General features: G+C 41.1%; 1 protein-coding gene across 1 annotated transcript in view; it reads left to right on the forward strand.

Moving 5' to 3' along the window:
- Positions 1-16,495, forward strand: part of STK39 (serine/threonine kinase 39) — a 1,290,321-nt gene that overhangs the window by 1,248,778 nt on the left and 25,048 nt on the right. The window contains exon 15 of the mRNA XM_086958759.1: positions 6,175-6,227. Coding sequence (XP_086814885.1) covers positions 6,175-6,227 — 53 coding nt within the window. The remainder of the gene's footprint in view (positions 1-6,174; positions 6,228-16,495) is intronic.

Raw genomic sequence — 16,495 nt, forward strand, 5'->3', positions numbered from 1 at the left:
TGTATCCCACCAAAAAAAGCTATCGGCTAGGCATACTCCTCTAATCAGGGAAGTCTCATTAGGTGTTTCTAGCCTATGAACCTTCACGAGATTCTGTAGTCTACTAGCTGTAAAAGTGACCGTGATACCACGTCCTATGTATCAGTAAGGGCAGGGCCCAACTAACAACTAATGCAGGCCATGATACTTCTGCTAGCCCACTTAATAAACTACGATAATAATACCATCATATTTCGATAATTAATTTACATCGCAGGCAATGACAGCCGTTTGGAGAGATACGTCAGTAATACATTGATCATATTTCGAGATACATATATATTTTATCGCAGGCTATGGCAGCCACATGGAGAATTACGAGAATAATACATTATGCGCATTACCTACAGTGGATTACGTTTACTGGTTTACTTATACTGTGAGTATATATTCTAACTACAAACCCCACGATCCTTCACAGGATCTTGTAGTTTGCTTACCGGACTCGTGACTATGATGCCACGCCCTGTGCGTCTGTAAGGGCGGGATTCGATAACAACTAAGCGTGGGTCTGGGTACCTCCACTAGCCCGTTAAATAGACACTCATCTCAGCTTCAGTGTACACGCCGGGAGATAAGGACCCAATTAGGTGCAGCAGTGGGGATAGGATCCCTGACAATGTGAGTGACTATGCAGAATGGAAGAATGAATGTGGGTTCTTCCTGTTACTAGTAACTCATGTATGGTGCAACTGGGATTCTAAGACCGCTATCTCTATTCTCTGACTACAGCGTGCGACTACAGGACTGCCCTGTCTTTTTGAATCCCCCAGAGACATCCTGTGTCCCCATGAGTTGGGTAATGTACTTCCTTGATATTAACTCATTGAGGACACCATGCTCTAGGCGAAATCCATTGCGGGTGCCTCATACCAATTCACGATGACTGAGCAGGGTGTTTTTTTATTAAATATGTTTAATGACAGTTATGGTACCTCACCATAATGAGGCGGGCTCATGATCAAATAGATCACCTATCTCACGCCGGGTGTAGCTGGTTCACATGCACTCCACGAAAACCAATCACATGTTTTGATTTTGGCGGATTTCATGTCCTCCTTGATCACTATGCACTATATGAATTATGAAATATAAGCATCCACTATAGTGGAAATTTGCGCTCAGCTCACTATAAACAGATGGGTGAGCCACCACAGCACGAGCCAGGCACTAAGACTCATCTTGAGTCACTATACATTTGGGGGCGGGTTTACAAGGCACTTGCGCCACGTTTACTCCGCCGTTGCGTCACGCAATGGCGGCGTAAACGTGGTGCATCCCTGCGACCCATTTACAACGTGACGCATCTAGGCAGATGCGTCACGTTGTAAAGTAAAGCCCTGCGCCACATGTGGGCGTTCCGGCGAAGGGTGGGCGTTCCGGGGCAGGTGCGCCTCGCAAAAAAGCCGGTGTGAAATCTACAAGATTTCACGCAAGCACTTGTGCGACGCTGCTACGTCAATTCCTTATGCCTGCTTGAAGCAGGCGTAAGGACTGACGCAGCACGTTAACTGTAGGGCACAACCGAGCATTGCTGGAGTCGCATTGCGCTTGCGACGCGACTCCAGTGATGCGCCACCCTTACGTCATGAGATGCGTCACGCATCTGCCTACCCATGCGCCACGGCGCGCCGCATTGTAAATGCGGCGCATCTGCCGTGACGCAAGGGTAGTTTTGGGTGACACATTTGTTCTGGCGCATCCCTGCTGATTTGCAGAGATGCGCCAGAACTCATAAATATGCCCCGTAGTTCTCTTTTCTTTTCAGGTTGGACATACCAGAATTGAGCGACCACAATAAGGATAAGTACATCCAAGGGGCCAACGCTTTGGAACAGCTTTGCTCACATATATAATATTTTATTTATCATCTAGGGAAGGCATTTTTCTCAGCATTTTGCCCTGAAGAAAGCTGTGGACCCACAGTGGGCATTCACAGGCTGAAACAGGAAGCAATATACATAGGGTCATAGAACCGTTATATACTCGAGAAACCCTGTCTTTGTTTTTTAATATCCCCTGTCACTCCATATTAAAGGGATACCTGGAGTACCAGGAGGATTTTTAATCTTTAACCCCTCTGGCATTTTCTCTAAAGTGCTCCTTAGAATACGGTTGAGCCCACACTGACCTTTAGGAGTCAGGGTTAACCAGATGATGAAGCATGACACTATAAGAGTGTGTGAGGGTTACTATACAAAAAGGAATTGCTCCAATTCATGCTAGAAACACCTAATGACTAGAGGATTGTGCCTAGCCAATAGCAATGTTGTGGGTGGGATACTTTTTGGGATGGTTAATGTTAAGTTAGGAGGATGTATCCCCCCCTTTTTGTTTCTCTTCCAATACTGTGGAAGATCCTCTTCACCTTTCAGGTCTTAAGCCATTATACTGTGGGCAAAGACAAATATAACTCTTTACAACGTGAGTCATTACATCGCGTGCCTTTACAACGGAGTTGTTACAACAACTGCATTGTTACCACACAATGCCATAACTATGCAAGTCATTACATCTACTTGCACTAGATGGCGCCGTAACATTAGAAATGTATAATTTACTGTTCCAACTCCAGCCTACGCAACAGTAGGGAAGGTGTTGGAATAGTAAACTATACCATTCCTTATATTAGAGCGCCATATACTGCAAGTTGATGTAACGAGTTGCATAGTAATGGCATTGTGTGGTAACAACGCAGTCGTTGTAAAGACAGTGTTGTGGAGGTATTGCGGTGTAATGTCTGCAATGTAAAGGTTGTTTCGTGCAAAGACACTCTCTGCCTCCAGAAATCACAGGATTTGGCACTATGAAAAGTGGGGCCCAGCCCCCAGACCTTTAGATCACTTCTGGGATTCAAGAGGATCCTTTGTCAAGGAGAAGAGCTGGAGAAACTGAAAAGTATTGCCTCTTTGCTGTGTGCTGTCTGGGGTTGGCCTGCAGTGGCTGTTTCTGCCCAGGAAAGGACAAGAAATTTGCTGTGTGCTGTGTCCCCTGCTTGAGGAAGATCTCCAGAGGCTTGAAGTAGAGCTTGTCTCCTGTTTTGAAGTCTCAGAGATACAAAAACTTCACCCCCAGCTCCCCTGAACTTCCTTGTTGGGAGTTCTGACCTGCAAAGAGGTGCCTGCTGCTGTTCTGGGCCTCTGGCGGTTGTTCCTGCTGTTGGGAGCTGGAAAATCAGCTCAACTAAGAGAAGAGCGACACATCTGCAACTTTTTCTGACACATTGCTTAAGAAACCGATGCAGCGCCTGCCCGCGGTGGGAGAAATCGATGCACGCCGCATCGAGTGCACCAATCTACGAAGTCGGAGATCACCGCACCAATTCCGATGCAGGCCCTGCTGTGTAGCTGCAAGTTCCAATGCATCATGAGACCGCGGCTAGAGAAACCAATACTGCGCCGTTGCCACTGCTGCATCGAGAACCAACGCATCCCCGATCCTCATGCATTGCACCGGGGCACCAAATCGACATTAACCCTGGGGCCGTAGTAAGAAACAACCGCATCACCTCCTCTTCAATAAGAAACCAACGCATCACCTCCCCTTCAGTAAGGAACCGACGCATCACCTCCCCTGCATGACATAAGGAATCACCACATCACCTCCCCTGGAGTAAGGAACCGATGCATCACCTTTCCTGCGTGTAAAGAACCGACGCATCACCTTCTGTGCTGCTGGTTTATGTTTATGATCTTGACTCATCCAAGGTTGTATTGAAAGTGTTGCATCTATAATTTGCTTTGGATAGAACTGTTTCTACCTTTTAAAAGTCATATTTGTATTGCTATATTGTGGATTTTTGTCGTTTTGGTCTTGTTTGGTTTAGTTAAAGTTTACTCATTTTTCCAAACTGGTGTGTTGTCCATTTGGAGTGTTTTCACTGTATTACTTACTGTATGTGTGCACAAATGCTTTACACACTGTCTCTGAGATAAGCCTGTCTGCTACTGCCACACTACCAAGGGGGTGAGCAGGGGTTATTTTAGAAGTTTATCCCCCTTACACTGACTAAGAAGAATAGTCCAGCAAACAAATGATGGATGGAATGCTGACAATGCAAACATTCTCCCTCAGTCAAAAGATCTGGGTTAAATCCATTGTTCTTTTTCCCACTACTCCACCCCAGTTTGGACCCAGCCATATGCAAATCAGTCTTGACCCTGTGCCCATTGGGAACAGTCCAGACCGAACTGCCAGGCCAGGAAGAATGGTCCCTACTTGGACAACAGTGCAAACCATTGCCAACTAGAGACACCCATTTCTAACAAGGTGGGTTCTAACTCCCTCTCAACTAATGCTCCAGTGTATCACATTGGTATTCTGCTTTCAGTTTGAAACATGATGAATGAATGCCTATGAAAGTATTGTTAGTGAGTATAGGGATACTGAAGATGAAAACCGTGTCTATAAGGCAGGAGACTTGTTTTGTTGGGCACAGGAGCTTGTTTTTTTCCAAACCTCCTAGTTGTGGGGGGAGTTGCAGATCCTACTCTAGGATTTTCTAATTCACCTTTGCAGAACCTGCTCATGGGCAGACATGAGTCCATGCAGTTTGCAGTGTGTTTACAGCCCCTTTACCATGAGGCTTGTGTTAGGTTTGCAACCCCCTAACCGGGATCTGTGGATCATAGAGCCAGCCCTGATGGGTGCAAACCGAGCCCCAGAGGCTGGACCATGGGTCAAAATTGGCATTTTTAAATTTCAATTACTGTGGGTATCCCTTTGAGACTTCCCACGTATGCCTATGTTTCAAGGTGTGCTGACCCTGCTCCTTTATGTGGTCTTTCATTTTTTTCTTTCACGTTGGGGGAACGTGAGGACCGAAAAAACGCAAAAGTGTCTGACCCAGCACCTTGCAATTTACATGCAGCTCCTTGATGCAGGTTCATATCTCACTGCGCGGTCAGGGCCGGACTGGGAACCAAAACCGGCCCAGGCAAAGTGCTTGGCTGGCCTCCCCCCTCCCCCCTGGGGGGTTGGGGGTGCGACCGAGCTCTTTGCAAGGGCCGGTTTTCGGCCGATTTTGTTACAGCGCTGAAAAAACGGCCCTGTAACAAAAATGGCCCCCACCCTTGCGGCCCACCAGGAAATAGCCCGGTGCCCGCAACGGTCAGTCCAGCCCTGTGCGCGGTATTAGAAGGATTTTAAAATGAATTGCAAGTAGTAAAAGTATCTATGTGGCAGCATCAGGTAGGTTTAATTAATTTTTTATTACCACACATCACCACTTTCCACCCATGACCCCCGCCCCCCCCCCCCAACCCCCTCTGCACCCCCACAAGCCACCTCATCATTTTTTTTATTTGTGTCGGCCGCCACTGTTACCTACTAATTTCTTTGTGGCAGAGTTGTTAAATAAATACATTGGTTGGCAGTGAGACTCTGCCTTTCATCTCACCGCCCCTCGTGACACCATCCCCTTTCTGCTGATGTATATCAGTGCTATAAATAGCCCTGAGGGCTCTGCCTGGCCTTGGGTTTGTCACTGTTTCTACACAATTCTAGCGCTGTTGCTGTATTTTCTAATTAACAGGGGAGCCTTAAATTATATTTATTTCCTTCTTCTGCGTGCCAGAACCCGTTCATCGAGCTACACATTGACAGTGTGTATGAATGCAAATTTATTGCAGGATGTAAATTAATACTGCATATGTAGAACAAGAAATGGTAATCAGGATTTAGTGGCCTATATGCACAAACATTTCTTTTGCGAATGTTAAGGGTTTCATCCATACACACTTTTTTGCTAAAACCACATTTTGTCACAGATGTAAAATATAGTGCGAAATGCTGCAATCAAATGTTGTAAACGGATTTTAAGTGCAGGTTGCATTGATGTTTGTAGATCACCACGCGAGAAAATAATCAATATCAAATGGACTTCTACTCCTGTGTGTTAATTAAAAAATAACGGCATTGCCTGTGCAAAAGTGGCCCTTGCTGTCTCTTAAAGCTCGCTATTAATGCCTCTGTAATGTTTTTGTTTATGGTACTACGTAATCAATGCAGCCCCACAGACCAGATCATAAAATACTCGCTACATATTTTTACTGCAATATGTTTAAAAGTTGAACACATTTAGCCTTAATAAGTTATGGTTCATTAGGTTTTAATGATTGCATTCAATCGTTTCAGGAACTCGAGAAAGGAACTTAATGACATTCGATTTGAATTTACACCGGGAAGAGGTAAGTTTTAATTTAAATGAATCTTTTATGGCTTTAGAATTAGAAAATAAGGCCGCGTTAGGTATATGGCCAATAAACTGCACTTTCAACCGTTTGTAACAAACATCGGACACGTGCGAATGAAATTAGGATTGGAGTCTTCACAAAACTGATGCAATTCACTCCATTAATTAAGGGATAGGATTTACTGGGGGAATTATTCAAACAGTGCATCTTGAGACTATATGAATGAGCACGTTGCATCCCATAGATCAAACAACAAGCGGCTTGTCTTCTTGCCACCCTTATGTGTGTTTTTGTTAGTATTTGCTTCGCTCGGCTGAAACCACGGTGCTCTCTTAGCCTTTGCCAGTGATCGGCTGTGTTTGCTAACACTGCAGACTGGGCAAAGCGCTGAACAGATGTGGCCCAGTAACTGCTGCCAGTCATATTTAGGAAAGTATTTACGGTGATTTGTGAGAACGCTGAAATCAGAGCTTGCCTGTACGAGCTAAGGCATTTATATACGCTTTTATTTATCATGGCTCAGAATAGTGCAGTTCAGTGCAGCTCTGTGGGAACAGAGGGAAAAAGAACAATTGATGGACGGAATGCTGAACAATGTAAAACATTCACCCCAGTACAGAGATCTGGGCCTAAATCCATAGCTTTTTTCCTCACCATGCCATTCCAGTTTAGACCCAGAGATATGCAAATCAGTCTTGACCCTGCTCCCATGGGAACAATCCAGCCTGAACTGCCAGGCCAGGTTCTGTTTGGACCGGAAACAAGCATCCTGGGGGCTTCAGGGTATCCCTCTTCATCAGCTAGCTTAGCTTGACTCCGGTGGCACAGTGAGCCTGGGACCCACATCTGGGCATACCCGTCCCACTTAGGGAACCAAATGCAAAAAGAACAATTGATGGACAGAATGCAGAATAATGTCAAACATTCACCCCCAGTGGTGAGATCGGGCCTAAATCCATGGTGTTTTTGCTCACCATGCCATTCCAGTCTGGCCCCAGCCATGTGCGGACCAGTCTTGACCCTGCTCCCCATGGGAACATTCCAGTCCAGACTCCCAGACCAGGTCCTCCCTCGACTGGAAGCAAGCATCCTGGGACCAGTTTTGGGTATCACCCCTTATCAGCCATGCTAGATGGAACAGAGCAGTGTCAATGATGTTGAATAACAAGCAGACTGGGAACCTGGGTTCTGTAGAACCGGCTTCTCAATACTCATGACTTGGCTTTCATAGGCCAAAATGCACCTTAGGATGTGCACAGTAATCTGGAGAGAGCTATGTGCCCTAATGCAACTAAGTACAATTGCTACTTCTTTTGGCTGATAAAAGGCAGACATTTTTGGTGCAGAGAAGGGTCCAGCTGAACATCTTGATAGCTCCATCTCCTCTCCAGCTGCTTCTTTAGGTCAAGATGCCTATGCATTATATGCCTGCAGCAGAGGACATGCCACCATGCCTTGATGGACAATGCAATCCTCCCCACACCTGTGTCCGACACTTTTTACCATTTATTATAAGATTGAAGCTCAATAGTAATCTGTTCTGTACCCAAATGATGTCGCCGAGGTAGTCAGAAGCATCAGTAGAGTCACATTGGTTTTGATATCTTTGGCTGTATGGCTTCCAATTTTCATTCATAACTGCTTTAAGGTTGCTGATAAAATATGATCGCATTGTGCACCAGAGCATGTTCGAAATAGTGTGAAATTAGGCTGGCAAAGATTTGTGAGAAGCTGAAGTACAGAGGACCAAATTAACATTCTGTGCTGCTCTTTACTTCTACGAAGTATGATTTTACGGACAGGCCCAGTTTCTTGAAATACTGTATGTAAAGAAAGAAGAATAAACCCAAACATTCGGCCAGATTGAACAGATAAAAGATAGGGAGAAAATAAAGGATTTGCAGAAAATGAAAGTTGTTAGAATTTTTATATGGTTCAGGAAGTAGGAGTATGGATTTCAAAGAGAAAAGCATTGAAAACAGTGCAGGGCGTGTGGAAGTCGAAGTCTATATAAAAATTAATAAAAGAAGCACAACAGGTCTAAAGCTAGTAGTAGAAGTAGATCGTATTATGGTAAGTGTGTGGGAATGTTGGGCAATTGAATGGATAAAGAGCAGGTATAAAATGCAATCCACGTTTTTTATCTTCCAAAGCAATCAAATAAGTCCTTATGAAGCTGAGCACAGCAAAGCCCTCTTATTTGGCTTACCCCTTTTTGATAGCTTGGCTGACCACAAATTTGAACTCTGTAAGGAATGTTGAGGGCAGCAGGTTGTAGCAATCACAATCCAAAATAGTTAAGAAATGTATATGGTCCAGTGAAAGCTCTTTATTAAGACGAATACAACTAAAAGATAAGATGTGAAAATAAAATGATGCCAAATAACCAGCTTAATCATGCTATAGAACAGTGGTTCTTAATCTGTGGTCCTGGGACACCTGGGAGGTCCGCAAAGCCTACTCTTGGGTAACACCACTGCTTAAGAAGTTGAATAATATTGACAGATTAATAGTGTATCTAAATTAAGAAGCTAAATTAAAAATGTAAGATTTAAAGCATTCTGTTAGTGTGAATGAATTTGAAATTGGAGGCTTAAAAATAAGTAAATATCCTCGGATTGATTAATGGGAGCATTGCAAGTGCATCAAACAGAATACTGTATGGCTGATGAGTGGCCTTAATTGTATTTAGAAAAGCTCCATCCTTCTCATTAAAGTTAAAAAAAAGGCTTTTTTATGTTTGTGAATTAAATTAAATATTTTATCATTTGTATAGTTGTTTGAAAAATGCTTATTTCGGTGTTTATGTGTGTTGTTCAAGTCATTGAAAGTGCTAAGGTGAGGGTCATCAGCTTCCACTAATGACTCAGAGAGGGTCCCCAGATTTAAATAATGACTTAGCGGGGGTTTTCCAGGTTCCAGTAATGATTAAGAGTGGGCCAACAGAACCACTGTTATTCATTCACTGCTATAGAATTTTCCAGTCTGGGAAGTAAAATAAAGATTTATTGAAATATCTATGGCTTTACAAAAATATTAAAATAAGAAAATGTTGTTATGCATCTTGCTAGATAGAATGGAGCCACGTCCTATATGAAGGCACTGGTGGACTAGGTCAATGGGTGAATGAAGATGAGTCCACTGAAAACGTTACTTTCACACTTGGAAACTGTTCTTAAACTCAGTTCACGTGGGAACATTTGTCTGGAGTTCAGTTCATGTGGCAAACAACAAGTTGTTATAAATATCTACAGTGAGATCCATTGAGATGGACTGGCTAATTGTGTGTTTGTTTTGAAAAAAATGAGATGAATTAAGATCTGCCAGTGAAAACATGAACAGCGAGGAACTGCATGGAGGTATTGGCCCCCAACGTTAAAATGCTGGTCTTCCCCAGATGATCCTTTTGTGAGTGTTAGAGAGTATTGATGCTATTGTTGAATTATGAACTCATGAGACCATATTACACAAAGTGTTTGTCCTTATGGTGCAACACACATTTTGTGCCCACATTTGCACACCTGGGGCCATATTACAGAAAGTGCCCAGGGGACGCAACGGGCATGTGCACCCCTAGATCACTTTTGTATTGCAGAAGGGGCTGCAGACGCTTGTGCGGCCCGTTCTATAATACCGATAGTGCTGGCACACACGTAGCACCAGCATTATCTCAAGAGAGTGGTCCCTTATTTTCATGGCACTAATCTCTTTACCTCTGCTTCCGTGCCATATTATGGACACATGCACAAAGGCAAAGAAGCTGGCAGGAGTCGCACTGAGTGTGGCACTAAAAGGTGGTGCACTGTCTGTGCGCCCCCCTCATGGCAGACCTATGGAGGGCGGTGATATTGTGGGCCATCACCCTCATGCATCACTGTGATGAGAGGAGGTCAGTCAGCATCTCCCTGCAGTCACTCACTGCACCTGCCTGCAAAGGGGTCTCTAATCCATCTTTAAAGTGCAGGCGGGCTGCCAGCTGCACAGTAAAACAGCCGCTCCATATTTCACTTAAATGCTTTGCCCCAGGGCGACATGAGTTTGCAGCTGCCCTGGCGGCAGCACATTCACTGTAATAGGGCACACTTTCCTGTTTGCACACGGCACACCTTTTTAAAAGTTTGTCTTTCCAGAAAAAGTGAACCCCATGTTAATAATAGGGATCGTGGATCAACTTCTTCACAGATAATATGACAGATGCTGGTTTTAATTGCAAGGAAGCCATCAAGAGGCACACAATTGTGTGCTATATAATAAGTGGCATTGAGTCAGAGTGACCCGAGAATGACCGCTGGGAGGGAGACTTGGGCATCCCATGGACCTTCAGGTTTCTCCCTGCAGGTGACTGCAGTCATACACTGCACCCACATCTGGGAAAGCCTACCACTGTCATGTCCTTTAGGTTAGTCCTGCCATGTATGCCCCCTTTTTACATACACTGTACCATCCACAGGAAAATAATGGTTCTGAACAGGTGACCTTTTATCTAGTAGCTTGCCTCTGTCTCTTCCACATAATCCTTGTACCTGACTTACATAAACATGTTCTCAGGCACAGCATAATTATGCTGAGCCCGAGGACATGTTTATGTAAGTCAGGTACGAAGGGTCACCACTTTTTTCATCCTATGCCAACAGCCCGCTATGCATGATCACATTTGTTTGGGAAAAAATGTATGATTGTTGTCAAAACATTTATGATTGTTTTCAAAACATATTGATTCTAGAAGAAACCCCGGAGTGACCACTCTAGTGTATAAGACCCTTATTCCCTCTACAAATCAGAGGAGAATTCCATCCAAGCTGTCACGGGGTCCTGCATGCTGAATCTTCTTTGCAGAGTGTCATCCTTGAAGCAGAGACAAGGTCCTTTGTTCTATACCATCAAGTGAGGGGGTTGGAGCTTCCTTAGGGGTTTCTTGACTTTATACACATATACATCCTACACCTATATATCTAGGATAGGTACATTTAGGCAAATAATTTAGGGTACACATTTTAGGAATATGCAAGTTCTACTATTTTTATCTGAACTGCTTATGTTCATCTTATTAGCACTATGGTAGGAATTTATCTACTATTTACTATATTGGTACTTGCAATCTCTTTTGTATGCTTCTGTCTCCTGACTGTCGCAGCAAATGTGTTTTACACAAGATTGATGCTGGACCAATAAATCCTTATTGAAACGTCCTAATCGCCGTCCTGTGTATTTTCTGTGAATAAGTGAGCACGAGTGACTAAACGAAAAGTAATGTACTCTTTTCCATGATCCCTGGGGAATCAGGGTTGTCATGTTCAGTGTTTGCCAGAACCTACCTACACCACTGTAAGATACAGGGGGGTGGTAGTGGCATTGTAGAGCTAGCTGGTCTAACAGCTTACATATCCTGTGGGGGTGTCTAGTAGCAGATGGGACACCAAGCCCTCAGTTTAGGTCATCCAAAACATGCAGGTCCTGGGGATTCCTAGGAACTACATGACATGGCGCCGCCAACGTTGGGTGGGTTCTTATATTAGCAGTAAAAATCTAAGTAGTTCAGTTGTGTTTTCTCAGAAATCCCTACTCACACCATTTCAGAGACGTCTGAAGTAGGAAGGGAAATCCACCTCTGCTGTGCAGATATACTCTGTCCATTGGCTGAAGGTTTAACAAGCTTATAAGGAAGAAGGTTCCCACATTGTGCAAAACCACAACAAATTTCCTAAACCACATTTTCCTTCTCCTTTAAAAATGACAGAGTCCATGACAGAGAACTGTAGAAATGCAGTAACTATTAAGTTCATAGAACACTGCATACTCACAACAGGTGGCTGTGTTACCTTCATGGGATCACTGACAGAATATCGACCCCAACAATATTGAGGTCCGAAAATATTGACAGCTAAATATCGAAGTAAAGAATATCAACATCCTATCTACATCATGGTAAGTACAAAAATATCAGAAACAAATATTGCTGTAAAAAATATTAACAATATTTCTCTTTTAAATGTATAAAAGATGATTTAAAATAAAGTAAATAATACTTTTAATTAAAAAAATTGTTATAAAATTATAAAATATTTAAAATGAGAAATAATAAATATAATGTAAACGAATTAAACATACATTTACAGAAAATGTAATTTATATTTACTTAATAATTTTAATAAACAATTATTATTATACATTATAAAATGTTAGAAACATATTAAAATGCATAAATACATATATATATATATATACATATACCATAACAATATAAATAAAAATAATATATATATACATAATAAATTAAAATATTAAAACATTTTTATTCTTTTACAATTACATTTTACACTACATTAACAGCAATAGTAGGGAAAATATTGGATAGCAGAGGGGATAAAATTACTATTCCCACCCCAGGAAGTGCACCAGTATGGAAAGTGTTGGATAGCGGAGCGGTAAAAATTACTATTCTCACTCCAGCGAGTGCAACACTAGGGAAAGTTTTAGTTAGCGGAGGGGATTAATTTACTATTCCCACTCCAGCAAGTCCAACAGTAGGGAAAGTGTTGGATAGCAGAGGGGTAACAATTACTATTCCCACTCCACAAATTACAACAGTAGGGAAAGTGTTGGATAGCGGAGAGTAATAATTTACTATTCCCACTCCACTGATTGCAACAGTAGGGAAAGTATTGGATAGCGGAGGGGTAAAAAATTACTATTCCCACTCCACAAAGTACAACAGTAGGGAAAGTGTTGGATAGCGGAAGGGAATAATTTACTATTCCCACTCCAGTGAGTGCAACAGTAGAGAAAGTGCTGGATAGCTGGAGGGGAATAATTTACTATTCCCACTCCAGTGAGTGTAACATTAGGGAAAGTGTTGGATAGAGTATGGGTAAAAATTATGATTCCCACTCTAGTGAGTGCAACAGTAGGGAAAGTGTTGGATTGCATAGAGGAATACATTTCTATTCCCCCTCAAGCAAAATAACAACAATTAATACATTAAAAAGTGTTTGCCATCCACCATATTCCCCTATAAATTACACCAACAGTGTTCTAAAACATAACACTATTCATATAATTAAGTAATGATTATCCAATTAATGAATTAAAATTAACAAGCAATAACAAAAATCATAATTCCTACAATTAACAATATAAAACAACTTAAAATACATTTTATAATAAAATAATTAAAAACATATTTTGAAATTAGTTTATTTCCCAGCCTACTCCCCTATCAGCACACACCACACTCTAAAAAACTGACACAAGTAACATCATTTGTTGATGATTAATAAGTATTAATAACACATTATTAAATAATTAACAAGATAATATTTACCACAATGATCAATTTAAAATTTAAAATAGATAAATATTAAAGAATTAAAAATATACATGAACTAATTATTATTACATTACTTCCCACCCTACTCCCCTATAAACCCACAACCCACTCCTAAAAAAATAACAATTTACATATTTACCAATTAATAATTAATTAATACATTATTTACCACAATTACAAATATTAAAATCTACTCAATTATTAATTTATAAAAAAGATTAATTAATTATAATTAAATTACGTCCTACGCTATTCCCCTATAAACACACAACCCGCTCCTAAAAAAAAGAAAATAATTTATTTATTTAACAAATAATTATTAATAATCAACAACCAATTAATAAGTAATTGATTAAAAAAATTAATTACCACAATTAGCAATATTAAATATTCACTATATAAATATTAATTATTAAATAACATTAAGTAAATATAATTGAATTACTTCCCACCCTATTCCTCTATAAACCCCATCCCGCTACTAAAAAGAACCATAATTCATTTATTTAACAAATAATGAATAATAATTAACAACCAATTAATAACTAATTGATAATAAAAATGTACATAAAAAAAATTAAGAACTTCTAAAAATGTAATAAATATATTTACAAATACCTACAACACTTAAACAAAAATGTAGAACACATACATATAAAATACATACTAAAATACATAACACTAATATAAACATCGATTTTATTAACAACAATATTTATACAAACAATATTACTGTCTTTGATATTAAAAAAATGATATTTCTTACCTTACTGTCGATATTCTAGTCCACGATATTCTTGATGTCGATATTCTTGTACCTCGATATTTACAACTCGATATTATGGTACTCCGAAATAAAAAACTCAATATTCTGTCTGCCACCTTCATGATTGTGGCACACGAGGTGTTTGGATCAGAGGTATTCTATTCTTGGGTTCAGTTCCCACCTGCAGAAAAACAGGTCAAATTATTCCATACATACTTTGTAGTTGAACCACCGGAAGAATAAATCCCATACAAAGATTTTGAAGTACTGTTAACTTACCTGCAACACAAAAACTTGTTTTAAGGTGCCCTCCCACACACAACATCTGTCGTAAGACTCGGTCCACTCAGCATAGAAGGTGCGACCTGGCCAGTCTTAGCGACATACACTCCACATCCAGAGATAGATACACTACCAGTGGATGAAGTCTGTACAATATACAAGATATAGACTATACAGACACATTGTCCAGTTTGTCATGTAAACATTACCAGTTCAACCTGCGAGAAATGCTCCAGTTGGTTCAAATCAGACCACGCCTGCAATTAATCCACAGACACTAAAATCAGTGATGGGGACAATTCCATCCAAACGGGAGCAAATTCCGTTCTGGATAGCACAATAAAGACGACAACTGGAAGCAGTATTTCGCCATACGGGTCCGCAGAAAAAATATAGAATGCTAACCATTTGCTTGCCAATGGGGATGGTTCCCTCGATTGAGGTTTGACCCCACCTGGGGACCAATCTTTGCTGCTGTATATATCAGAATACCCCGTACTCCTTACATAGCAGTCATTCCAGAGCTTTTGAAACAGATATGGAATGAGTATGGGGCAGGACGCGCCCTGGACTTGGGAATGAAACTTTGCCAAACTCTTCGCAATCATATTGAGCAACATAAAAGGGAGGCAGCAGCAGTAGCTATACACCACCGCCTAAGGGAATTAACTTCTATAAATTAGGAGCAGAAATTACCAAAAATTATTAAAGAAACCTATGCTGCATTAGGTAGAGATAGTTTGGGAGCTAAACCAGGGAATCAACAAATTGCGGGTAGTCCCGACAAGGACAACTCCAAACAAGCACCCTCTTTTTCTAAAAAGAAATAGGAAAACAAAAATTCTAAAAATAACAAGCCAGACAAGAATTTTTGATCAAGGGGTGGGTCTACCCAATGGGAGTCCTCTGAAAAGAGGTACAACCTTAGGAATCTTAATAACAGTAGGAAACCTGACAGGTGTCATGACACTGATACACATTCTTTTCGTTCCTTTCAGGGTTCATCAAAAAGCTCAGAGAGGGATGGGCAATCAGAATAAAAGCAAGAAGATCGACCAAAGACAAAAAGGGAAACACATTGTAATTCAGATTATATTATCAAACAGGAAGAGCAACCTAAAACAAAACCTCAATTCACAAAAGAAGAAAGTAGCTGGCTTGAAAATTTGAAATGCCAAGGTTACTGAGGACTAAGCTTCTGAATGGGGAATGGGATATGACGATGCTAGACACCATGGCAGAAGTAACAATAGCTTGCTAGAACCTAAAGGATTTTCTTGTGACAGCAGTATTAAAAGAACACATCACAGTGGAAACACCTGATACGAGAGTTAGTGTCCCACATCAATTACATGAAATTACACTCCAAATAGAGGGGGACAGCTCAAGAAAAGTTAAAGATCTCTTTTAAGATAACTTAACATATGGATATGATATACTGTTAGCAGAGAAAGATTGGCTGCCAGAATTTGTGATGGATAGCCCAAAAGGGTAAGCGTCATTTTGCCTGCTTTCTCCAACCTCGTTCCAGAATCTCTAAAACATTCATATGTGCAGGAATAGGCACTAGCGCTAGCTCTGACATTATACCGCAACCATGTAGGGTGGGACGTGGAGTCCACTCACCCCAAAATACCATCAAAATTCACTCCAAATCAACAGAGACTGTACCCTTTTAAAAATAATGCAAAGAAACTGGTCAAAGAAATGTTAAACCAACTTGAATACCTGGGTGTGATTGAAACTTGCGCCTCCCCCATGTACAATCCTTTATTTCCAGTAATGAAACCTGATAACTCATATCGTCTAGTTTTGGATTACCGACACTTAAACACATGCACATGAATGTTTGCAGTTCAAAATGCACATTAATGAATAACATTGTGC

This window comes from Lissotriton vulgaris, chromosome 2_1 (genome assembly GCF_964263255.1).
Source record: "Lissotriton vulgaris chromosome 2_1, aLisVul1.2, whole genome shotgun sequence".
NCBI lineage: Eukaryota > Metazoa > Chordata > Amphibia > Caudata > Salamandridae > Lissotriton > Lissotriton vulgaris.